This window comes from Musca domestica, unplaced genomic scaffold (genome assembly GCF_030504385.1).
Source record: "Musca domestica strain aabys unplaced genomic scaffold, Musca_domestica.polishedcontigs.V.1.1 7, whole genome shotgun sequence".
Taxonomy (NCBI): Eukaryota; Metazoa; Arthropoda; class Insecta; order Diptera; family Muscidae; genus Musca; species Musca domestica.
Genome location: NW_026712383.1, coordinates 825,886 through 851,553, shown reverse-complemented (window position 1 = coordinate 851,553; position 25,668 = coordinate 825,886). Strand labels below are relative to the sequence as shown.

The 25,668-nt window shown below is 35.0% G+C and overlaps 8 protein-coding genes across 8 annotated transcripts; 4 read left to right on the top strand and 4 right to left on the bottom strand.

The window, feature by feature from the left end:
* The first annotated feature begins 883 nt into the window (after window positions 1–883).
* LOC131806291 (histone H1-like) lies at window positions 884–1,682 on the top strand. The gene is given in 2 exon segments (XM_059130275.1): window positions 884–1,266; window positions 1,268–1,682. Coding segments are annotated over 2 exon segments (684 nt in total). The 5' UTR covers window positions 884–936; the 3' UTR covers window positions 1,622–1,682.
* A 746-nt stretch (window positions 1,683–2,428) lies between these two features.
* On the bottom strand, window positions 2,429–3,077 carry LOC131806293 (histone H2B). Its single transcript, XM_059130278.1, has one exon. The coding sequence runs from the start codon at window positions 2,860–2,862 to the stop codon at window positions 2,488–2,490; it is 375 nt and encodes a 124-aa protein (XP_058986261.1). The 5' UTR covers window positions 2,863–3,077; the 3' UTR covers window positions 2,429–2,487.
* A 12-nt stretch (window positions 3,078–3,089) lies between these two features.
* On the top strand, window positions 3,090–3,537 carry LOC131806292 (histone H2A). Its single transcript, XM_059130277.1, has one exon. It carries the CDS (start codon window positions 3,135–3,137, stop codon window positions 3,507–3,509), a length of 375 nt encoding a protein of 124 aa, XP_058986260.1. The 5' UTR covers window positions 3,090–3,134; the 3' UTR covers window positions 3,510–3,537.
* Window positions 3,538–5,079: 1,542 nt separating this feature from the next.
* On the bottom strand, window positions 5,080–5,543 carry LOC131806296 (histone H4). Its single transcript, XM_059130280.1, has one exon. It carries the CDS (start codon window positions 5,450–5,452, stop codon window positions 5,141–5,143), a length of 312 nt encoding a protein of 103 aa, XP_058986263.1. The 5' UTR covers window positions 5,453–5,543; the 3' UTR covers window positions 5,080–5,140.
* Window positions 5,544–13,505: 7,962 nt separating this feature from the next.
* LOC131806290 (histone H1-like) lies at window positions 13,506–14,303 on the top strand. Its single transcript, XM_059130274.1, has one exon. The coding sequence runs from the start codon at window positions 13,559–13,561 to the stop codon at window positions 14,240–14,242; it is 684 nt and encodes a 227-aa protein (XP_058986257.1). The 5' UTR covers window positions 13,506–13,558; the 3' UTR covers window positions 14,243–14,303.
* Window positions 14,304–14,734: 431 nt separating this feature from the next.
* On the bottom strand, window positions 14,735–15,707 carry LOC131806295 (histone H2B). Its single transcript, XM_059130279.1, has one exon. It carries the CDS (start codon window positions 15,483–15,485, stop codon window positions 15,111–15,113), a length of 375 nt encoding a protein of 124 aa, XP_058986262.1. The 5' UTR covers window positions 15,486–15,707; the 3' UTR covers window positions 14,735–15,110.
* A 4-nt stretch (window positions 15,708–15,711) lies between these two features.
* On the top strand, window positions 15,712–16,223 carry LOC109611618 (histone H2A). Its single transcript, XM_059130276.1, has one exon. It carries the CDS (start codon window positions 15,757–15,759, stop codon window positions 16,129–16,131), a length of 375 nt encoding a protein of 124 aa, XP_058986259.1. The 5' UTR covers window positions 15,712–15,756; the 3' UTR covers window positions 16,132–16,223.
* A 1,480-nt stretch (window positions 16,224–17,703) lies between these two features.
* LOC131806297 (histone H4) lies at window positions 17,704–18,139 on the bottom strand. The gene has a single exon (XM_059130281.1). The coding sequence runs from the start codon at window positions 18,074–18,076 to the stop codon at window positions 17,765–17,767; it is 312 nt and encodes a 103-aa protein (XP_058986264.1). The 5' UTR covers window positions 18,077–18,139; the 3' UTR covers window positions 17,704–17,764.
* Between the last annotated feature and the right edge of the window lie 7,529 nt (window positions 18,140–25,668).

The window sequence follows — 25,668 nt, the reverse complement described above, 5'->3', positions numbered from 1 at the left end:
AAGTGTTCTAGGTGATATTTGCCTGTAAAGAGGAATTTCTTTTTGGGAATATTTTTTCATAAAATTAAAAAAAATTGACAAAATAACGTAGAAAATGGCTTCTAATACTATTTTTAATAAATTTTAAAACAAATTATGTTAAATTTCATAAAAAATATTGCAAAATGAAAATACATAACCGTTTGTCACTGAATGCCTGTACATTGGTAGTATGAAGTATTCTGGGGATTTTGTAACTTTTCCCCGTAAATTATGACTTTTTGTGAATAATGTTATATTTTGATGTAAATATACAAATTCTGAAATGTTTTTTAAGAAATTTTTATAAAACTTATTAAGATTTGAGCTTTCAAATTTATTTCAAGAAAAACTTTTCTTCATTGAAATTATGCCAACAAGAGGATTTCTGCTGTCATAGACCACATAATAATTTCAATTTTTTCACATAGTAAAATATGAAATTTCATCGATATTTTTCTTTGATCCTAAAGTAAACATATCAGGCTACATTTTCAAAAAGAATTTTCAATTAAATTTTCATAAAAAATTCGATTTTTTTAAATTTTAGTTGGAAATTTGTGATTACATTTTTATAATCTGCCAAGTTAAACGTTTATAATTCACAAACGGCAAGTGATAATTACACCAAACTTTCTTTAAAACATAGCCTGAAATCTATACTTTAAAGGTATAAAACATTTTTAGTGAAAATTATCAAAGCTTCTTCAGGAAAATTTAATTTCTCCGAAAACTTTTGTAAAAAATTAAACACGCTTCCACACAATCTTTCGAAAAATTTACCAATTGACTACTATGCACATCTCATCTTTTCGATGTACCTACACTTTAGCTCGCCGCTAACAAAAATAATAGTACACATAAATTTGTGAGTGTATTTGTGTTAACAGTGAAATATAAACCAAACAGTGAATAACCATGTCTGACGCCGCCGTTGTTGAAGCCACCGCCTCCCCAGTTGCCGCTGTTGAGAAAAAGGCACCAAAAAAAGCCGCTGCCAAAGCAAAGAAGCCATCAGCTGCCCCTACCCACCCTCCAACCCAGCAAATGGTTGATGCCGCCATCAAGACCCTGAAGGAACGTGGAGGTTCATCATTGCCCGCCATCAAGAAATACTTGGCCAGCACCTACAAAGTAGATGCCCAAAAATTGGCCCCCTTCATCAAGAAGTACTTGAAAGGTGCCGTTGCCAGTGGAAAATTGATCCAAACTAAAGGTAAGGGTGCTTCTGGTTCATTCAAATTGTCATGCTTCGGCCTCTAAGGAACCCAAAGCCAAGACTGCTGAAAAGAAGAAGAAGGCCCCAGCCGCTGGTGACAAAAAGAAGAAGGCTGCCGCCCCTAAAAAGGCCGCTGGTGAGAAGAAGGCAGCTGCCAAAAAACCCTCTGCCGCCAAGAAGACCGCTGAAAAGAAGAAGGCCGACAAAACAAAGGCAAAGGCTGCCAAGAAAACCGGTACAGTTAAAGCTAAACCAGCAAAGACCGCCGCCAAAGCATCTGCCACTAAACCAAAGGCACCCAAGGCAAAAACTGCAGCTGCTAAGCCCAAAAAGGCCGCAGCAGCAAAGAAGCCAGCTGCTAAGAAAACCGCCGCCAAGAAGTAATTTTTCCCAGAAAGATTACTTTTTCCACAATATTTTCGATATTCGAAAACATACTATCTAACAGCCCTTTTCAGGGCTACAAATTAAATTAAAAAAGAGAAAAATATTTATTTTCAACAGTTATCGTATATATTTTGTTACCTAAATAAATAAGTAATTTGTACACGTGTTTGAAAAAATTACTTTCGCTAATTACTGTTCTTATTAGGTAATTTTATTGAACCAATATAATCGTGGACGCCACTGGATTATTTTTTAACCCAGGTCATAAAAGATAATAAAATATTTAAAATTTTTCCTAATTACCCACAGGTCATAATTCTCGAAAATCCCCATAATTTGGTCATTTTTATAATTTCTACTTAATTTTGAAAATTTTGCATTTTCATATTCTCTGTTAAATTTCACGAATTTCATCCAAAAATGACATTTTGGCAAAATATTTACATTTTCCATCAATACATTTTTTCCTTTGATAATTTCTGCCTCAGCCTTATATTTCGTTGCTTTGCCGTTGTGCTGTAATCAAAATGCTCACACATACATGATGCCCATTCGATGTTGATCAACGACGGCAAGGCAAATCACCACTAACACACGCACACATACACGACGACGATGGCTGTTATAGCATATCGCACAAGCAATGGCTAAACATAGGCACATATGCGAGTTAGCTAAATGCATGGAAAAATCATTGTATAGAGAAAAATATATTTCTTATGGAATTTTATTCGTTTATTACTAAATAATGATAAATTGTAGCTTCAACAAAATATGATCTCTTTTGAAATGTTTTTTGTGGCCCTGAAAAGGGCCTTTTAAGGTAGTATTTCGACGCATGAAAATGAAAAATATCAAGACATTTACTTGGAGCTGGTGTATTTAGTAACAGCCTTGGTACCTTCACTGACGGCGTGCTTAGCCAATTCACCGGGCAACAATAGACGGACGGCGGTCTGGATTTCCCGACTGGTGATGGTCGAGCGCTTGTTGTAGTGGGCCAAACGAGAGGCTTCGGCGGCAATACGTTCGAAGATATCGTTGACGAAACTGTTCATGATGCTCATGGCCTTGGAGGAGATACCGGTGTCGGGATGGACTTGCTTCAACACTTTGTAAATGTAGATAGCGTAACTCTCCTTACGCTTGGTACGTCTCTTCGACTTATCGCCCTTGGTAATGTTCTTTTGGGCTTTGCCGGCCTTCTTTGCTGCTTTACCACTGGTTTTAGGAGGCATTTTCACTTATTATTTTTTTTGAATCACACAAACACTTTTAACACTGTTCACAAATGATAACCAAATCGGCCAGCTATACAGAATTTGTAGATTGTAGTCGACAAGAATTTCAGGTAGTCACAGCTAGTAGGCACACACAAGGCAAACCACCCCATTATTGAAGAAATGTGTGTGTGAGAAAAGTATAAATAGCACGTTACGGCCCGAAAATTTTTATCATTTGTGTTTTTTCAGTGCTTAAGTGAAGTGTTTAAAACTAAAATAAAGTGAAAATGTCTGGTCGTGGTAAAGGTGGCAAAGTTAAGGGAAAGGCAAAGTCCCGTTCCAATCGTGCTGGTCTTCAATTCCCCGTCGGTCGTATCCATCGTCTGTTGCGCAAAGGCAACTATGCTGAGCGTGTTGGTGCCGGTGCTCCCGTCTATTTAGCCGCTGTCATGGAATATTTGGCTGCTGAAGTCTTGGAATTGGCTGGCAATGCTGCCCGTGACAACAAGAAGACTCGTATCATTCCCCGTCACTTGCAATTGGCCATCCGTAACGACGAAGAATTGAACAAATTGCTGTCTGGCGTTACCATTGCCCAAGGTGGTGTATTGCCAAACATCCAAGCTGTTCTCTTGCCCAAGAAGACCGAAAAGAAAGCCTAAATTACTATCTCGAAGAAGGTATTATGGAATGAAGAAGAAGAATACAGACCATCGTATAATTCCATAGAAAAATCAACCAATCCGTCCTTTTCAGGACGACAAAAAATATTTGAAAAGAGAAAGAAAATTGCGTCAAGCTACATTTGTATGAAAAAAATAAAAATTCTCAATAATTTTCTGAGACGTTGGCAGAATAACTGTTTTTCGTTGTCAGTTGCATATTCGTTGTTGTTGTCTCTTATGATTTCAGGAATAGAGCGAGCGAGAGAGGAGAGATCGTGGCGTCACCAAATGAGTATGTATACTATGAGGAAGAAGAAGCATGTGGCAGTTGGTGGTGGCTTCGTAGTAATTTTATGTGAAAAAATCGTACCCCGGCGCATTCTTGGGGAAAGCATAAAGTAGAGGATTTGCAAGGGAATTTTGGCGGCAAAGTAGTGTTGTGGTGGAAATAAATGGACACATACATGAAAATAAAAGCGCATTGTGGTGCTATGGAAAATTTTAAATACAAAAAATAGAATAAAAGTAACATAATAAAATGAAAATTAACGAAAATAATTACAAAGAAAAATAAAATAACGTAAATTAATAATTAAATTAAAATAAAATAAGAAAATTTTTAAAAATTAAGGCAAATATTAATGAAAATTTTAGCAAATTTTAATGAAAATATTTGAAAATAATTTAAAGAAATTTGGAATAATAAACATATTTTATGAAAATAAAAGATACTTTAAATGAAATCAAAAAATTTTAAATTAATGAAAAGGAAATAAATTAAATAATTTTAAATTAATAATAATAATAATTTTAAATAAAACGAAAATGTGATTTTTAAAAAATAATGTAATGAAAAATTAAATTAATTGAAAATTAAATAAGAAAATTTAACATAAATAAAATAAAATTCATTTAATGAAGAACTTTTAAATAAAATTCAATGATTTTAATTTTCGATACAATTTTAAAGAAAATGATTAGTGAATAATTTACAAATTTTTAATGAAATTTTTCGAAATAAAATAAATCAACGATCTATTTAATAAATGTTTTCAACAATTTCAAATTAAATTTTGAGAAAGATTCAACAATGTTTAAAAAAAGTCAAAATGAAATTCCTTTGCTACCACAGCATGGTCGTTCTTTAGTAATATCGACTAAATAATACCAATACATACATAAAGCGACGCTATGTTATACTCATATTATACGAAAAGGAAGAAGAAGAACAACTAAATGTGTTTAGCGATGTGAGTTGCCGACGGCATGTTTGTGATCGGGAATAAAATACGAGACATCGGTAAAAGAAGGTTTTTGGTGAAAATATTCTGGAGAAAATTGAAACGAGTAAGTATTTATATTTTTTCTTTATTTGATTTTTAGAAATTTTTCACGAATTGTGAAAAAAAATACGAGATAGCTGAAAAAGAAAATTATTAGAAATTTTGACATAAAATTCCTATATTTCCTAAGGTAAGTGTTTATTTTTTATTGATTTTAATGATTTTAATTAAAAAAAATAGTTTTCAACAAGAATGTATCTCTTTTTTGATATATGTTGTGGTCCTGAAAAGGACCGATTGTTTTGTTGTAAAAAAAGATTTCTCCAAATTGCGTCAAGAATTTGTTTAACCGCCGAAACCGTACAAGGTACGGCCTTGTCTCTTCAAAGCATATACGACATCCATAGCGGTGACGGTTTTACGCTTAGCATGTTCGGTGTAGGTGACAGCATCACGAATAACGTTTTCCAAAAACACCTTCAGAACACCACGAGTTTCTTCGTAAATCAGGCCAGAGATACGTTTTACACCGCCACGACGAGCCAAACGTCTAATAGCTGGCTTGGTAATACCTTGGATGTTATCACGGAGCACTTTCCTGTGACGTTTAGCGCCACCTTTTCCCAAGCCTTTACCACCTTTACCACGACCAGTCATTTTTTCACTTTAGTTTATTTCACTTATCACTTCACTAACGTTAAAGCACGAATGATTTTTTTCCGGGCGATTCCGCTCGTATTTATACAAAATTTGAGGCTCTCTCCAACCATTTAACGCACAAGTAAAGTATGTACAGTTATATGTGTGTGTGTACATTTGCCGTTAGTATTGTATGTTCTCTTTTGTGTGTGCGTGTACATTTGGTATACGGATAGGTAAGAATTCACTAACATATCAACCCCGAAAGTTGATGCTAACAGCACAATTTTCTATAAATACTCGTTTTCTTGGCGATGGCAACGTTCAGTCTGTGTTGTGTGTTCAAACAGTGAAGTTGACTAGCGGAGAAAATTAAATTGTGTTTGTGTGTCTGTGCGTTTGAAAAACATCTACAACAGTGCGTTTTGTTCTCCTCTGTGTTTGGCTCACAATAGCTTATATTTACCCCTGTCGTCAAATACTAAGGTTGTTTGCCCGTCGGCGCGCCATCTAGTGGTTACCAATACCCACTATGCCAGCCGATGGAGCATTGAAATCATCTGGTAACTCTATATCCGTTACCGACATGGCAATGCCGATGGTATGTGTCTCGGCTAAAAAAGGGATGACATGCAAAAGGTCGACGCTGTGAATACTTTTTGCGAACCTGCGGAAATGGCCGATACTACAAAAAAATTGTGTACATCCGCTATGGCCCTAGCTAAGGCGAGCACAATGGATTGTGCTATTCACAATAATAGTGAAATGTCCGATGGTTCGGACATTGGAACAACTAGTGGCGGATATCAAGTTGTGATTTCTAATAAACACCGAAAAAGAAAGATAAAAAGGTGTAATAGCAATAGTGACCCGTCCTCTGAATCAGCAAAAATGAATGCTTTGATTCAGCAGCTTCAAAAGGACTTATCAAAAGCACATGAAGAAAATCGTGCACTGATGGCGAAACTTGACGCTGTCATCAAGTCTCAGGATGATACAGCTCGTAAGCTATCCCTATCCCATGCTCGAGAAATGAGTTTCCATCGCACTATAGCCGACTTGCAGAGAAAGCTAGATATTCAAATGGGTGTTTTACAACCAAAACCACCATTCAATCTCTCCCCTCCATCAAATTTAATGGATCCTGCTGGCTCCCAGCCTATTGTGAATGTCGCCAATCTTCAACAGAAGGAAGATTGGGCTGCCGAGGTAGCCGAAGACCTTGGTATGGCGATTGACTTGATGCCCCAGCCTGTAAATATGGATGTATCCCAAGGGGCAATTCCAAAAAAGAACCCGGTTCCGGAGGAAGTTATTCCACATAAGAAAGTGACGAAACGAGCTAACCTGAAGAATAGCGACGCAGAGGCTGCTGTTGGTACCAAGATGTCATCACCTAGTACAAGAAATCCTGTTGGCAAATCCATGCCAGCGTTTACTATTTATGATGTAGGAGTAAAAGAAATATCGGGAATCCTCAACCAAAGGTTTAACTCAGGTGAGTTCTCTATCTCCTATATTCGCCCATCCTTGTTATCCCTTAAGGTTAAGGGTCTTAAAACTTATGAGGATGTTAAACAGCTGCTAGTCGATCGTGGCTATAAGTTCCACACCCATACTCCGAGAGCGTTGTTGCCCTACATGCTGGTGATAGAAAATCTTAGCAATGAATTTTCTAATGACGAGGTGAAGGATTTTCTTCAAAATAGGGTATCCTTTCCTATTGAAGTGTTAGGTGTATCTAATGTTTCCCCTAATAAATGGCTTCTTCGAGTTTCAAAACAAACTGATATTTTGAGCTTGTATAACCTCAGGAGAATTTTAGATTGTGACATTAGAATTAAAAAAGACAAAGGTCGTGAGTTCATACTTTGCTTTAATTGTCAGCGTCCGGGTCATGTCGCAATCAACTGTACAATGCCCCCCCGCTGCAACAAATGTCTGGATAGTCATCCTTCCTCAAAATGTCCCATTCCTTCCAAGGAAAATGAAGTTTTTGTGGACAATGTTGACTCTGTTTCAGGTAAAATTACCAAAACCCCCCTGCATGTAGTCAGCTGTGTGAACTGCAATAAAGTCGGTCATACAGCTTCATCCCGCGATTGCCCACGCAGATTGGCTATTATCGCTAGAAAAGCAAAAAATCGAGCTGATGCCCAAGCAAAAATTGAAGCCCGTTCCCAAAGGATCTCACTTTTGCGGGAAGGGGTAACATTTGCGGCTTCTTTGGGTAAAAATACGTCTCCGAATGTTGTTGCACCTAGAAATAATAGAGAATCTGTTGCTTCAGCCCCAAACGTATTGAATGCCGGAGTAAATGCTACAAATATAATTCAATTTTTTGGTACCGATTATGGAAAGAAATGTGAGAAAGCTAGACAATTTGGACCTATTTTCACAGAAATAAAAAATAAAGCGGGATTAGATGCAGCAATGTCTGCATGGCTTCTATGTATAGCTGGGGATGTTCAATTTTAAAATTGTGCTTCTAAATGCGAACTCACTCGTCTCTTTAACCAAGAGACATTACCTTAAAGCTTTTATTAAGGAAAGACAACCTGATGTTCTTCTTGTGACTGAGCATAAGCTTACACCATCACATAGATTTTGTTTAGAAGGTTTTAGATGTTTCTTTCAATACAGGGAATGTGGTGGTGGAGGCGGGACTGCGGTGTTTATTAAAGACAAATACCACTGCGGTCACGTCTCCAGCACCACGGGCGAGGTTGAATCGTGTCTGGTGAGAACCCTTAGGGATGATGGTTCCATCTTGTACCTCGCTGCTGTATATTGTCGCCCTGGGAATAATTTCCAGGTGTCTGATCTGCAGCCTTTATTTGACCTATCCCTAATGGGAGAGGTCCTTATTGGAGGAGATTTAAATGCCAAACATACGTCATGGGGTGGCACTGAAATTAATGCTAGGGGTAGAGCCTTGGCTAATTATCTGATAGATTGTCCAAATCTCCACATCTTCTCCTCTGACAGTCCCACAAGACCTAATTCGGGATTGGGTTCATACATTGATGTATTCATACGATCCCCAGGTTTGTCCTTATTAGGAGGTATCAATATGGCCAATGCCCTAGATTTTGAATCGGACCATAGGGCCCTGGAGATAATTCTTGATCTTGGTGACTTAAGAAACAGGGAAACTAGGAGCTTTTATAATTTTGACAAAATGAATGTCAACCGTTTTCAAAACAAAGTCCGACAAGGTCTTTCCGAAATTTGTTTGCCTATCGACAGAAATGTCTCCATCCAAGACATTGACTCGACTGTCAAGCACTTGGAAGGTGTTTTTAGAAACGCGATTGACGCTTCTGTTCCCCGTGTTAAATCGAAGTGTAAGGTATTAGGAGACCTCCCCCCACGAATTCTGAATTTTATAAAAGAACGAAGAAGAATCAGCCGAACTTTACGCAGATCTAATGATCCATCCCTGATAAACGTTTTAAAAGCGGATATCAAGAACTTAGATAGGATAATAGCTGATTCCATTCGTATTTTTGAAGAAGAGCGCTTCCAAAATTTCCTTGGAAGCATCACTGTAAACAATAGAACCTTTGGGAAGATTAAAGCCGCGGCAGGAGTTGCTTATAAAGATAATGTAGGAAATTTACGTAAACCTGATGGCTCATTCATTGTGGAAGACAGTCTTAAAGCTGAGGCTCTAGCGGATCGACTTGAGAACGCCCTTGGATCCACTGATGTGTTAGTTGACGCTTCTGTCCGCAGCTCCATAAATAGCGCTATTGGAGATTTTGAAGACCAGTCACCTATGATCAACTTCTCCGGTACATTCACAGCCGATGGGTCTGCTATTGATAATTTCGATAGATGGACGAATGCAGGTTTTGTTTCACCTAGCGAGGTTGGCGAAGCGCTTGCGAGAAGACCGGCGCGAAAATCATGTGGTTTAGACAGAATCCCAGACACAGCCCTAAAAAGAGCTGGCTCTGTCCTTTTTGGGTTCCTGTCTATACTCTTTAACCATTCTTTTAATTTGGGGTACTTTCCAAAACCCTGGAAAAAGGCTATGGTTATTCCCATTTTAAAAAAGGGTTCTGCGCCGTCGGACTGTGGGAGCTATCGTCCCATTTCGATGCTGTCAGCATTCGGAAAGCTGTATGAATCTATTATACTTAAAAGACTCAGGAAGTTTGTTGAGGACAAAAGAATTCTAAAAGATTCTCAATTTGGTTTTAGGGCTAGACATTCTACGTCCCACGCCCTTACTGTCCTGACCTCTTTTATAATTAAGGGTTTTGATCGTAGATATGGAACCATAGCTGTTGGACTCGATTTTGCTAGGGCGTTTGATTCTGTGTGGCATGGGGGTATCTTGTTCAAATTAAAAGAATTTGGTTGTGATGCTCAAACTTGCAGATTAGTGGCAAGCTTCCTTCGGGGTAGGAGTTTCAAACTGAAAGTGGGAGACCACCTTTCCACTGAGAGATCGGTCCGAGCAGGTGTTCCCCAGGGATCTCTGCTGGGTCCCATTCTCTATAACATCTTCGTTAGTGACATGCCCGAACCACCCCAGGGGGGCTTGCTACTTCTGTATGCGGATGACGTTATCTTAGCAATGTCCGGACCTAGGGCGACATCTCTTTCTTCCCGCCTGAATACTTGGCTTGAGGACTTACATAGATACTTCTCTATGTGGGGCCTCAAACTAAACGTTGACAAATGTACGGCAATAGTATTCAAAGGTAAACCACGAGTCGTTTTCCCTAATTTCAGATCCTTCCACCCTATACTTAAAGTGGGGGACGAAATAATTCCTGTAAAGGATAAAATCAGATATTTGGGAGTTATCCTCTGTGAGAAACTAGAATTTATCAGGCACGTGGATTTTATACTTGAACGTGCGAAAAAAATGTATTTTGCATATCAGGGTGTGCTTCGACATAACGGTGGCCTTTCAAATTCCATTAAATTTCTTTTGTACAAACAGGTAATTAGACCCATAGTTTCCTATGCTTTTCCGGTATGGTTCCCCATTTCGTCGAGCCAGATGGAGAGACTTAGGAGATGGGAAAGGGCTATTTTAAACTATTGTCTAGGGCTGAGACCATCTATCAGATCTGATGGGTCAATTAGAAAGCCATCTTGTAGGGCAACATATGACACGGCTGGCATTGAGCGGATTGATCGGTTCCTCATGAGGGGGGCCTTGAACTTTGTACAGGGTGCACGGCAGCTGGAGAATAATTTGGTTGAGGATTCCCTGTATTGCCCATATGATGCAGAGGCTCTGCGCTCAAGAAAGCACTTCCCGCCAGGGTCTCTATCTAAACTCCTCGAAGAAGGTCTTTTATATAACGATGTAGATGAACTGTTATTTTACCACAGGAGGTATAATTCCATGAATATCGCTGATACCGTATATAAAACGACTCAGTAATCTTTGTAAATATTATTTTTCTTAGACCTAGTTTTTAATTAGATAGTAAGTAGTCTATAAGTTAATATAGTTTATTTTTTAATATTACCATGTCCTTGCCCTTTTTTACATTGATTTTTTTGGGGTTTCTGAATTTTGAATTTTGTATTTAATTTTTTGTATAATTGCCGCTGGCAGATTTCTGCAGCGTTTTAATATACTTATAGTAGATAGCGAATAGCCATATGTTTATTTTATTCCTAATTTAGCAGTAAGTCATGCTGTATAGATTTTAAGTATTTTATCAATAAATATGGCCTTAGGCAAAACGAAAACGATGGCAACGTTATTACAGTGTAAACCGTGTTTGTGTGCATATCTCTAGTGAAGTGAAAAAAATTCAAGTGAAAAATGGCTCGTACTAAGCAAACTGCCCGTAAATCGACCGGTGGAAAGGCTCCCCGTAAACAACTAGCTACCAAAGCTGCCCGTAAGAGTGCCCCAGCCACCGGCGGTGTTAAGAAGCCTCATCGTTTCCGTCCTGGTACAGTTGCTTTGCGTGAAATCCGTCGTTACCAGAAGAGTACTGAATTGTTGATCCGCAAATTGCCCTTCCAACGTTTGGTTCGTGAAATCGCTCAAGATTTCAAAACTGACTTGCGTTTCCAGAGCTCTGCTGTTATGGCCTTGCAAGAAGCCAGTGAAGCCTACTTGGTTGGTCTTTTCGAAGATACTAACTTGTGCGCCATCCATGCTAAGCGTGTCACCATCATGCCTAAGGATATCCAATTGGCCAGACGTATTCGTGGAGAACGTGCTTAAATTCTTGACGTTTTAAAAGCAACAATTTTACAACAAAACAATCGGTCCTTTTCAGGACCACAAATATTTTATAAAAAAGAGATAATTTTTTTTACTCAATCTACAATTTTTAGTATTTTTTTGAAATAAATAAAAATAATTTAGGGCTATGATTATTTTTCAACAATTAACATTTTTTATAATAAAGATATATTTTTTGATGTTGTTTTTTTTTCGTTGATGATTTTTCGACACTTTATTTTTTATTTAATTTTTTTTATTTTATTTTGATCGAATATTTTATTTTTTTAATTTTGTTTGAATTTTTTGAATTATCCATTTTGATAATTTCCTTTAATTTGCAAAATTATTATCATTTTTGTACTCCCTCTTCGAAAAAAAATGCTATGACTCATAAAAACAACCACCACATACATTTTGCTAACGGGATTTTTTTTTGTCCATTTTGTTTTTTTCCTTTTCCCGTTAAATAAAAAATTGCTCTCTTTATGATTTTTGGCGCGAAATTTGTCTATTTCTCTCATTTTATTCCCCTTCGATCATTTTTTTCTGTTGTGGACTATTCAATTTAACGGGAAAAAAATTTCTGCCTTTAATTTCTACGAATTATTTCATGTGAATTTTAAAAATTTCCAGCTAAAATGTGCCCCACGTATTTAATTTTTTTCAGGAATGATGTATGAAATATGTTTTATTCCTTTTCAGCAACATTTTTAAATGTTTTATACGCATTTTAAGAGATTTGAATATGAATTTTCTCCGTATGGAATTACAAAATTATTTTTGCCCGATGTATTTAGAGAAACTGGTAATAATTTATTATTTTCAAAAATCGAAGAAGAAAATAATTAATTTGTTCAGAATTTCGATGTAAAATATAATTAAAAGTATTATAAAAAGGAATTCCAATAATATCTACCTTTGAAGTTGATCGAAAATCATTTTTGTAAAACGCAATTAATTTCATGACATTTCCAAGTGTTCTAGGTGATATTTGCCTGTAAAGAGGAATTTCTTTTTGGGAATATTTTTTTATAAAATTAACAAAAAATTGACAAAATAACGTAGAAAATGGCTTCTAATACTATTTTTTATAAATTATAGAACAAATTATGTTAAAATTCACAAAAAATATTGCAAAATGAAAATACATAACCGTTTGTCAGTGAATGCCTGTACATTGGTAGTATGAAGTATTCTGGGGATTTTGTAACTTTTCCCCGTAAATTATGACTTTTTGTGAATAATGTTATATTTTGATGTAAATATACAAATTCTGAAATGTTTTTTAAGAAATTTTTATAAAACTTATTAAGATTTGAGCTTTCAAATTTATTTCAAGAAAAACTTTTCTTCATTGAAATTATGCCAACAAGAGGATTTCTGCTGTCATAGACCACATAATAATTTCAATTTTTTCACATAGTAAAATATGAAATTTCATCGATATTTTTCTTTGATCCTAAAGTAAACATATCAGGCTACATTTTCAAAAAGAATTTTCAATTAAATTTTCATAAAAAATTTGATTTTTTTAAATTTTAGTTGGAAATTTGTGATTACATTTTTATAATCTGCCAAGTTAAACGTTTATAATTCACAAACGGCAAGTGATAATTACACCAAACTTTCTTTAAAACATAGCCTGAAATCTATACTTTAAAGGTATAAAACATTTTTAGTGAAAATTATCAAAGCTTCTTCAGGAAAATTTAATTTCTCCGAAAACTTTTGTAAAAAATTAAACACGCTTCCACACAATCTTTCGAAAAATTTACCAATTGACTACTATGCACATCTCATCTTTTCGATGTACCTACACTTTAGCTCGCCGCTAACAAAAATAATAGTACACATAAATTTGTGAGTGTATTTGTGTTAACAGTGAAATATAAACCAAACAGTGAATAACCATGTCTGACGCCGCCGTTGTTGAAGCCACCGCCTCCCCAGTTGCCGCTGTTGAGAAAAAGGCACCAAAAAAAGCCGCTGCCAAAGCAAAGAAGCCATCAGCTGCCCCTACCCACCCTCCAACCCAGCAAATGGTTGATGCCGCCATCAAGACCCTGAAGGAACGTGGAGGTTCATCATTGCCCGCCATCAAGAAATACTTGGCCAGCACCTACAAAGTGGATGCCCAAAAATTGGCCCCCTTCATCAAGAAGTACTTGAAAGGTGCCGTTGCCAGTGGAAAATTGATCCAAACTAAAGGTAAGGGTGCTTCTGGTTCATTCAAATTGTCAGCTTCGGCCTCCAAGGAACCCAAAGCCAAGACTGCTGAAAAGAAGAAGAAGGCCCCAGCCGCTGGTGACAAAAAGAAGAAGGCTGCCGCCCCTAAAAAGGCCGCTGGTGAGAAGAAGGCAGCTGCCAAAAAACCCTCTGCCGCCAAGAAGACCGCTGAAAAGAAGAAGGCCGACAAAACAAAGGCAAAGGCTGCCAAGAAAACCGGTACAGTTAAAGCTAAACCAGCAAAGACCGCCGCCAAAGCATCTGCCACTAAACCAAAGGCACCCAAGGCAAAAACTGCAGCTGCTAAGCCCAAAAAGGCCGCAGCAGCAAAGAAGCCAGCTGCTAAGAAAACCGCCGCCAAGAAGTAATTTTTCCCAGAAAGATTACTTTTTCCACAATATTTTCGATATTCGAAAACATACTATCTAACAGCCCTTTTCAGGGCTACAAATTAAATTAAAAAAGAGAAAAATATTTATTTTCAACAGTTATCGTATATATTTGTTACCTAAAAAAAATTGTACACGTGTTTGAAAAAATTACTTTCGCTAATTACTGTTCTTATTAGGTAATTTTATTGAACCAATATAATCGTGGACGCCACTGGATTATTTTTTAACCCAGGTCATAAAAGATAATAAAATATTTAAAATTTTTCCTAATTACCCACAGGTCATAATTCTCGAAAATCCCCATAATTTGGTCATTTTTATAATTTCTACTTAATTTTGAAAATTTTGCCATTTTCATATTCTCTGTTAAATTTCACGAATTTCATCTAAAAATGACATTTTGGCAAAATATTTACATTTTCCATCAATACATTTTTTCCTTTGATAATTTCTGCCTCAGCCTTATATTTCGTTGCTTTGCCGTTGTGCTGTAACAAAATGCTCACACATACATGATGCCCATTCGATGTTGATCAACGACGGCAAGGCAAATCACCACTAACACACGCACACATACACGACGACTATGGCTGTTATAGCATATAGCACAAGCAAGCATAGAACCCAAGCAAGCAAAGGCACATATGCGAGTTAGCTAAATGCTTGGAAAAATCATTGTATAGAGAAAAATATATTTCTTATGGAATTTTATTCGTTTATTACTAAATAATGATAAATTGTAGCTTCAACAAAATATGATCTCTTTTGAAATGTTTTTTGTGGCCCTGAAAAGGGCCTTTTAAGGTAGTATTTCGACGCATGAAAATGAAAAATATCAAGACATTTACTTGGAGCTGGTGTATTTAGTAACAGCCTTGGTACCTTCACTGACGGCGTGCTTAGCCAATTCACCGGGCAACAATAGACGGACGGCGGTCTGGATTTCCCGACTGGTGATGGTCGAGCGCTTGTTGTAGTGGGCCAAACGAGAGGCTTCGGCGGCAATACGTTCGAAGATATCGTTGACGAAACTGTTCATGATGCTCATGGCCTTGGAGGAGATACCGGTGTCGGGATGGACTTGCTTCAACACTTTGTAAATGTAGATAGCGTAACTCTCCTTACGCTTGGTACGTCTCTTCGACTTATCGCCCTTGGTAATGTTCTTTTGGGCTTTGCCGGCCTTCTTTGCTGCTTTACCACTGGTTTTAGGAGGCATTTTCACTTATTATTTTTTTGAATCACACAAACACTTTTAACACTGTTCACAAATGATAACCAAATCGGCCAGCTATACAGAATTTGTAGATTGTAGTCGACAAGAATTTCAGGTAGTCACAGCTAGTAGGCACACACAAGGCAAACCACCCCATTATTGAAGAAATGTGTGTGTGAGAAAAGTATAAATAGCACGTTACGGCCCGAAAATTTTTATCATTTGTGTTTTTTCAGTGCTTAAGTGAAGTGTTTAAAACTAAAATAAAGTGAAAATGTCTGGTCGTGGTAAAGGTGGCAAAGTTAAGGGAAAGGCAAAGTCCCGTTCCAATCGTGCTGGTCTTCAATTCCCCGTCGGTCGTATCCATCGTCTGTTGCGCAAAGGCAACTATGCTGAGCGTGTTGGTGCCGGTGCTCCCGTCTATTTAGCCGCTGTCATGGAATATTTGGCTGCTGAAGTCTTGGAATTGGCTGGCAATGCTGCCCGTGACAACAAGAAGACTCGTATCATTCCCCGTCACTTGCAATTGGCCATCCGTAACGACGAAGAATTGAACAAATTGCTGTCTGGCGTTACCATTGCCCAAGGTGGTGTATTGCCAAACATCCAAGCTGTTCTCTTGCCCAAGAAGACCGAAAAGAAAGCCTAAATTACTATCTCGAAAGAAGGTATTATGGAATGAAGAAGAAGAATACAGACCATCGTATAATTCCATAGAAAAATCAACCAATCCGTCCTTTTCAGGACGACAAAAAATATTTGAAAAGAGAAAGAAAATTGCGTCAAGCTACATTTGTATGAAAAAAATAAAAATTCTCAATAATTTTCTGAGACGTTGGCAGAATAACTGTTTTTCGTTGTCAGTTGCATATTCGTTGTTGTTGTCTCTTATGATTTCAGGAATAGAGCGAGCGAGAGAGGAGAGATCGTGGCGTCACCAAATGAGTATGTATACTATGAGGAAGAAGAAGCATGTGGCAGTTGGTGGTGGCTTCGTAGTAATTTTATGTGAAAAAATCGTACCCCGGCGCATTCTTGGGGAAAGCATAAAGTAGAGGATTTGCAAGGGAATTTTGGCGGCAAAGTAGTGTTGTGGTGGAAATAAATGGACACATACATGAAAATAAAAGCGCATTGTGGTGCTATGGAAAATTTTAAATACAAAAAATAGAATAAAAGTAACATAATAAAATGAAAATTAACGAAAATAATTACAAAGAAAAATAAAATAACGTAAATTAATAATTAAATTAAAATAAAATAAGAAAATTTTTAAAAATTAAGGCAAATATTAATGAAAATTTTAGCAAATTTTAATGAAAATATTTGAAAATAATTTAAAGAAATTTGGAATAATAAACATATTTTATGAAAATAAAAGATACTTTAAATGAAATCAAAAAATTTTAAATTAATGAAAAGGAAATAAATTAAATAATTTTAAATTAATAATAATAATAATTTTAAATAAAACGAAAATGTGATTTTTAAAAAATAATGTAATGAAAAATTAAATTAATTGAAAATTAAATAAGAAAATTTAACATAAATAAAATAAAATTCATTTAATGAAGAACTTTTAAATAAAATTCAATGATTTTAATTTTCGATACAATTTTAAAGAAAATGATTAGTGAATAATTTACAAATTTTTAATGAAATTTTTCGAAATAAAATAAATCAACGATCTATTTAATAAATGTTTTCAACAATTTCAAATTAAATTTTGAGAAAGATTCAACAATGTTTAAAAAAAGTCAAAATGAAATTCCTTTGCTACCACAGCATGGTCGTTCTTTAGTAATATCGACTAAATAATACCAATACATACATAAAGCGACGCTATGTTATACTCATATTATACGAAAAGGAAGAAGAAGAACAACTAAATGTGTTTAGCGATGTGAGTTGCCGACGGCATGTTTGTGATCGGGAATAAAATACGAGACATCGGTAAAAGAAGGTTTTTGGTGAAAATATTCTGGAGAAAATTGAAACGAGTAAGTATTTATATTTTTTCTTTATTTGATTTTTAGAAATTTTTCACGAATTGTGAAAAAAAATACGAGATAGCTGAAAAAGAAAATTATTAGAAATTTTGACATAAAATTCCTATATTTCCTAAGGTAAGTGTTTATTTTTTATTGATTTTAATGATTTTAATTAAAAAAAAATAGTTTTCAACAAGAATGTATCTCTTTTTTGATATATGTTGTGGTCCTGAAAAGGACCGATTGTTTTGTTGTAAAAAAAGATTTCTCCAAATTGCGTCAAGAATTTGTTTAACCGCCGAAACCGTACAAGGTACGGCCTTGTCTCTTCAAAGCATATACGACATCCATAGCGGTGACGGTTTTACGCTTAGCATGTTCGGTGTAGGTGACAGCATCACGAATAACGTTTTCCAAAAACACCTTCAGAACACCACGAGTTTCTTCGTAAATCAGGCCAGAGATACGTTTTACACCGCCACGACGAGCCAAACGTCTAATAGCTGGCTTGGTAATACCTTGGATGTTATCACGGAGCACTTTCCTGTGACGTTTAGCGCCACCTTTTCCCAAGCCTTTACCACCTTTACCACGACCAGTCATTTTTTCACTTTAGTTTATTTCACTTATCACTTCACTAACGTTAAAGCACGAATGATTTTTTTCCGGTTTCTTTCTTTTATTTCCAATTTCTTTTGTTTACAAAATTTCTTAAGTCTAATTAACTTATTCATACTTTTCTAACGTATTTATATACTTATCTAGAATTATATCGATTATTTTAAATAATTATTGAACATTGGTTAAGGCCAGCCCATTCATTTGAATAACAAATTAAGATATTTTTATATATTTGTCTTGTGAAAAAGGAATAAAAAACACAAGTTTTACAATTACTTATTTCTACTTATATCTACTTAGAACTAATAAAACAAACATAACATAAAAAATAAGATTTAGATTTAATTTTAATTCATTGTTCAGTACTATATACTTTGTTGTTAAAGTCTAAAGTTTTGTATTTTCTGTGATAAAAAAGTAAGTTACCTAATTCATCATATATGTCTCCAGTGTTTGCTAGATTTAACAGACTCGTTGCAGGTAAAAATCCATTTATGGCTATCAATCTATTATATTCTTCATCAGAAATTATAAAATCTTTTACTATTTGGTTATTATGTGTACAACATTTAGTTAGGCAATCAATGGCTGTTCTAACAGCAAATTTGTCAAATCTTTCTATTTTGCTATCTTGATAGATTTTCTTGTTAGACGGGCGTTTATAAAATCCCTGCTCAGTTTGTTGCCATCCTAAACCTAGGCATTGGGATATTATTTTCCTTTCAAATCGACGAATACGTTCCATTTGATGTGACGATATTTGTGACCACACTGGGAATGCATAGCTCATTGTGGGTCTAATAATTTGCTTATATAATGCTAGTTTTATATTTTTATTAAGTTTTCGTCTTTTATTGAGTACCCCTAGGTAGGAATGATATGCTATTTTCCCCTTTTTTATTAGGAAATCTACATGTCTTATGTAACTCATGTCCTCTTCAAAAACAACACCAAGGTATTTCATTGTCTGTGTATTATTTATTATTTCATTTCCAATTTTTATATTTGGAATATATTTTTTGGCATTTTTGTACAGATTTAATCCTTTGCCTTTAAAAATTATTGCTTGGCATTTTTGTGTGTTTAGTTTCAGGTACCATTTGTCAAAATATTCCTTTAGAACCATTAGGAATTGGCATAATTTTTTGTTAGCTACCGTAGCTCTAGGATGAGTGGAGGTTGCCAAGATGTCGTCCGCATAAATAAGCATTTGGATATTAGCTGGAGGTTGTGGGATGTCAGCCAGATAAATATTATAAAGAACTGGCCCCAAAACCGAGCCCTGGGGTACTCCAGCACAAACTTGATGAATGTTGGAATTAATATCATCAACTACAACATAGAATTGTCTATGTTGCAGATAATTATTAATAAGTTTTATTATAAAGTGATTAAATCCATAGGTATTCTTCATTTTAGACACAATTCCTTCTCGAGGAACTGTATCAAATGCCTTTTGGAAGTCTAGACTGACAGCAATTGTAGCACTTCTTTTATTGAACCCGTTGCTAATTATGTTGTTTAATGCCAATAAAGCATGTGTTGTAGAATGTTGCTTTCTAAAACCAAACTGGGTGTTTTTTAATATGTTGCTGTTTTCAATGTGATCATTGAGTCTATCTAAAATAATAACTTCAAACAGCTTTCCTAGACAGGAAAGTAGAGAAATTGGTCTGTAGCCGTTAGGATCTGTGGGGTCTTTTCCAGGTTTAAGTATAGGTAAGACCTTTGCTGTTTTCCATTTTTTTGGAAAATATCCTGTATTTAAACAATGATTGAATATCACAGTTAAAAATAGCCATGTTCTATGATCTGTTTTTCTTAAAATATAATTAGGAATGTTGTCCTCGCCAGAAGATTTTTTATTATTTAGAGTTTTAATTATTTTCCCAACCTCACTTGGAGTGGTTAATTGCAGTGAAAGTCTTAGATGAGGATTAAGATTTCTTCCATTGGCCAGAAAGTTCTCACCAAATTGTACTAAGTTTAAATCAGTACTAACATGAGTGCCGAAATTAGTACTATTCGAGTTTTGGATATTTACAAAATTTTTAGCCAATAAATTTGCTTTTTCTTTATCTGTTACGATTTCATTTCCTGAGTCATTAAGATGCGCTATCTTTCTCTGTGTTAAATTTCCACTTATTTCCTTAACCTTACGGAACATGTCTTTTCCAGGACAAATAGTTTCTAATTTACTTATAAAGTTTTTTTCTTCAAACATCTTAATTTTTTGTTGAATAAGACGATCCATGTTTTTTATTATAGCCCTCAAGGTAATTGCTTCTTGGGGGTCAAAAATTCTATAGAGTCTCCTTCTTGCTGTTTTCTTTTGTGCAATTAAATGCATAATGTCAGGAGGAAGCTTAGCTAGACTGGTGCCTGAGGGAATGAAAGTTTTCATGGCAGAATTCATAGCTGTATTGAAAGCCTCTGTCAAACCATTAATTGCTTCATCTATTTGCACAATTTCTACATTTCTATCTAAAGGCAGCATATGACCTCGTAGTTCTGTTGCCAAGGTGTTATTTAAAACATTTAACTGTAGACTGTTAAAATCATATATTCTCTTAGGAATTTGTCTTACTAATTGAATTGGGATATCCATCATTATTGCCTTATGATCTGATTCAAAATCAAGAGTTTTAGGCCTTACTGGGCTTAAAATACTTGGTGTTGACATAAAAATGTCAATGTATGTTTGAGATCTACTAGTACATCGAGTCGGACTATCTGTTGGACGTAAGAATAAATTGGGTTCATTATCTAGCCAGCCTTTTAAAACTCTGCCTTTTTGGTTTGTGCGATTATCTCCCCATTCAGTGTTCCTTGCATTTAAATCGGCACCAATTATAGCCTCATTCGAGGCTATAAGAGCACTTATATTATTTAGGTCAATTATATTCAAAGTACTATTTGGTTTACTATATAGAGACAAAACTATTATTTCTCTACCATTGAGTGACTTTATTTTTACTGCAGTACCTTCCATGCTATTAAGGTTTATTGGAAGTCTCTCACTTTTGATATATTTTTTTAGGCATATAGCTGTTCCCCCCTTTGAACTACTTATTCTATCCTGCCTATAAATTTTATAAGATTCTAAATTTAGAGAATGTTTTGGCGAAAGTCCGTGTTCGGCTAACAAAAGTATGTCCGGGTTATATTGTTTAGTGAAAAGATTTAGATAGTGCCTTCTATGTCTAGACACTATCGAATTTACATTAATAAAAATAATTTTTAAATTAGTCATCTAGTTTTAGACTTGTAAAAAGCTGATATAAGGAACGAGTCCTTTCAGCGTCTGTTGATAATTTTTTGTATGACTCCACGTGTGATCCAATCTTCTCAAGGCAAGTGAAGAAATCTTTACCCAGAAGCCTTTTACAATCAGCATCAAATTTTTGCATGAAGTCATCTGATCTTTTTTGAATAGGGGGTGGCTTGTGTAGATTATTACCAATTTTTGCCATGTTGGAATATGTGGCAGAATTGGTGAAATTAGATGTTTTTATCTCTTGTGAAATAGGAATTTGTTGGGTAAATTGCTTAGGAATAGAAGTTGATTTTTTAAGATTTTTCTGTGCAATCATTTTTTCAATAAGTCTCTTCCTTGTAGGACAATCTTTGGCACTGGCTACATGACCGTACATTTTGCAATTGCAGCAATAAACAGGTTTACCAATAGTTTTTACTATTTCCCCTGTATTTGGGTCTACTGAGATTTGCTCCTCAGTGTTCTGTTCTTTATTAGGTATGGGGCATTGACCTGGCTCATGACCACCAGGACATTTAACACACCTGTAAGGCATTTTACAGTTAGTGGCTATGTGACCATGCCACTGACATTTTCGGCATTGTATAAGGCCCTCTTTTTTATACTGTTCAATTTTTATTTCAGAATTGAGAAAATATTTGAGCTTTTTTAAAGTGCCTGTGTCCGAAGCACTACCTAGTTGAAACAGCCATTGATTCCCATTGATTTTTATTATAGACTTTAGGTCTATATTTAACTTTTTTTCTGCAATAAAATCTTCTATGTCTTCCTTAGTATATGTATTAGAAAGGGACTTGATGATTAGAGTTCTAGGTTTTAGTTCCTTAGGGGTATATGTATAATAGGCAATATTTTGACTATCTAAAAATTCCCTTGTTAATGTATAGTCTTTAATCGTTTTTAATTTTAATTCTGTCATTTTACCTCTCAAAATTTTAATTGAAAATAAATCATGATTAAGTTCTTTCTTTAAATTAATAGTTAATTGTCTTATATTGGTGTTATGAATTTTAATAGAGGGTGGGCTGGCCTTACCTGGGATTCTACTGTTTTTATTATTGTTTTCTTGTAGCAAATTTAAGTTTGTATTTGTGTTGGCAGCTGCAGTATTACGATGTGCCTCTTCAGCCCAGTCTGCAGTATCCATTACTTCTTCACATATGGTGACGTCATTGTTCCCGATTTGTTGTATATTTGTTTGTCCATTTTGCTGCATTGGCAGTATCGGCTTCTTGCCTGCCAGAGCTTGCTTTTTTTCTGCATTCATAGGCAGTATCGGCATCTTGCCTGCCTGAACCTGTGTTTTTGCTGCATTCATAGGCAGTATCGGCTTCTTGCCTGCCTGAACCTTTGTTTTTTCTGCATTCAACGTTTGCGTTTCATTTGGCATTATGTTTATATTTTCCAAAGACTGGTTATTTGAAGTATTTTGGCCAGTGGCCAGTTGATGTTGGAGAGTTGCTATTACCCTTTTATAACTGTTTTCCTTAGAATGGAATTCCATCAGCAGTTTGGTATTCTCTTCGAGTTGTTTCCTTAAAGCGGTGAGCTCCGCTAGGAGACATCGATTATTGTCTTCCATACATTTAAGGGAATTTTCGAGTTGAGTTATTGTTGCCCTCATTTTCATATTTTCATATATTGAGTCGTCTTCAGATTTGTGTTTCCGCTTTTTCTTACTGCGTTTCTCTTTTTTTAGTTTGCCAGAAGATTCGCTGGAGACATTATCATCATTCATGGGAATAATTTGCGCTTCAGCTGCTAGATCTGCTGAATCCTCAGAAAAAAGCGCGTTGTCATCATCATCCTCCACAGTAGTCATGCTGACGCCAGTAATCAGAAATTTCTACATTTGCACTGACACATGAACCACAATGAATAATTCTGAATTTTTTTTTTTTTTAATGAGTTAAAGTTTTGTTTCTTAAGTCTTTCGCAAAAGTTCAAATAATTTTGTTTTTTAGTTTATTCACTGCTCACTATGATGTTTACACTTTCACTTCACAACACAGAATGATGATCTATGATGATTTTTTTCCGGGCGATTCCGCTCGTATTTATACAAAATTTGAGGCTCTCTCCAACCATTTAACGCACAAGTAAAGTATGTACAGTTATATGTGTGTGTGTACATTTGCCGTTAGTATTGTATGTTCTCTTTTGTGTGTGCGTGTACATTTGGTATACGGATAGGTAAGAATTCACTAACATATCAACCCCGAAAGTTGATGCTAACAGCACAATTTTCTATAAATACTCGTTTTCTTGGCGATGGCAACGTTATTACAGTGTAAACCGTGTTTGTGTGCATATCTCTAGTGAAGTGAAAAAAATTCAAGTGAAAAATGGCTCGTACTAAGCAAACTGCCCGTAAATCGACCGGTGGAAAGGCTCCCCGTAAACAACTAGCTACCAAAGCTGCCCGTAAGAGTGCCCCAGCCACCGGCGGTGTTAAGAAGCCTCATCGTTTCCGTCCTGGTACAGTTGCTTTGCGTGAAATCCGTCGTTACCAGAAGAGTACTGAATTGTTGATCCGCAAATTGCCCTTCCAACGTTTGGTTCGTGAAATCGCTCAAGATTTCAAAACTGACTTGCGTTTCCAGAGCTCTGCTGTTATGGCCTTGCAAGAAGCCAGTGAAGCCTACTTGGTTGGTCTTTTCGAAGATACTAACTTGTGCGCCATCCATGCTAAGCGTGTCACCATCATGCCTAAGGATATCCAATTGGCCAGACGTATTCGTGGAGAACGTGCTTAAATTCTTGACGTTTTAAAAGCAACAATTTTACAACAAAACAATCGGTCCTTTTCAGGACCACAAATATTTTATAAAAAAGAGATAATTTTTTTACTCAATCTACAATTTTTAGTATTTTTTTGAAATAAATAAAAATAATTTAGGGCTATGATTATTTTTCAACAATTAACATTTTTTATAATAAAGATATATTTTTTGATGTTGTTTTTTTTTTCGTTGATGATTTTTCGACACTTTATTTTTTTATTTAATTTTTTTTATTTTATTTTGATCGAATATTTTATTTTTTTAATTTTGTTTGAATTTTTTGAATTATCCATTTTGATAATTTCCTTTAATTTGCAAAATTATTATCATTTTTGTACTCCCTCTTCGAAAAAAAATGCTATGACTCATAAAAACAACCACCACATACATTTTGCTAACGGGATTTTTTTTTGTCCATTTTGTTTTTTTCCTTTTCCCGTTAAATAAAAAATTGCTCTCTTTATGATTTTTGGCGCGAAATTTGTCTATTTCTCTCATTTTATTCCCCTTCGATCATTTTTTTCTGTTGTGGACTATTCAATTTAACGGGAAAAAAATTTCTGCCTTTAATTTCTACGAATTATTTCATGTGAATTTTAAAAATTTCCAGCTAAAATGTGCCCCACGTATTTAATTTTTTTCAGGAATGATGTATGAAATATGTTTTATTCCTTTTCAGCAACATTTTTAAATGTTTTATACGCATTTTAAGAGATTTGAATATGAATTTTCTCCGTATGGAATTACAAAATTATTTTTGCCCGATGTATTTAGAGAAACTGGTAATAATTTATTATTTTCAAAAATCGAAGAAGAAAATAATTAATTTGTTCAGAATTTCGATGTAAAATATAATTAAAAGTATTATAAAAAGGAATTCCAATAATATCTACCTTTGAAGTTGATCGAAAATCATTTTTGTAAAACGCAATTAATTTCATGACATTTCCAAGTGTTCTAGGTGATATTTGCCTGTAAAGAGGAATTTCTTTTTGGGAATATTTTTTTATAAAATTAACAAAAAATTGACAAAATAACGTAGAAAATGGCTTCTAATACTATTTTTTATAAATTATAGAACAAATTATGTTAAAATTCACAAAAAATATTGCAAAATGAAAATACATAACCGTTTGTCAGTGAATGCCTGTACATTGGTAGTATGAAGTATTCTGGGGATTTTGTAACTTTTCCCCGTAAATTATGACTTTTTGTGAATAATGTTATATTTTGATGTAAATATACAAATTCTGAAATGTTTTTTAAGAAATTTTTATAAAACTTATTAAGATTTGAGCTTTCAAATTTATTTCAAGAAAAACTTTTCTTCATTGAAATTATGCCAACAAGAGGATTTCTGCTGTCATAGACCACATAATAATTTCAATTTTTTCACATAGTAAAATATGAAATTTCATCGATATTTTTCTTTGATCCTAAAGTAAACATATCAGGCTACATTTTCAAAAAGAATTTTCAATTAAATTTTCATAAAAAATTTGATTTTTTTAAAT

Excerpts from the sequence above, each read along its gene's own strand:
- LOC131806293 (XM_059130278.1), bottom strand. The coding sequence starts at position 2,862 with ATGCCTCCTAAAACCAGTGGTAAAGCAGCAAAGAAGGCCGGCAAAGCC.
- LOC131806292 (XM_059130277.1), top strand. The coding sequence starts at position 3,135 with ATGTCTGGTCGTGGTAAAGGTGGCAAAGTTAAGGGAAAGGCAAAGTCC.
- LOC131806296 (XM_059130280.1), bottom strand. The coding sequence starts at position 5,452 with ATGACTGGTCGTGGTAAAGGTGGTAAAGGCTTGGGAAAAGGTGGCGCT.
- LOC131806290 (XM_059130274.1), top strand. The coding sequence starts at position 13,559 with ATGTCTGACGCCGCCGTTGTTGAAGCCACCGCCTCCCCAGTTGCCGCT.
- LOC131806295 (XM_059130279.1), bottom strand. The coding sequence starts at position 15,485 with ATGCCTCCTAAAACCAGTGGTAAAGCAGCAAAGAAGGCCGGCAAAGCC.
- LOC109611618 (XM_059130276.1), top strand. The coding sequence starts at position 15,757 with ATGTCTGGTCGTGGTAAAGGTGGCAAAGTTAAGGGAAAGGCAAAGTCC.
- LOC131806297 (XM_059130281.1), bottom strand. The coding sequence starts at position 18,076 with ATGACTGGTCGTGGTAAAGGTGGTAAAGGCTTGGGAAAAGGTGGCGCT.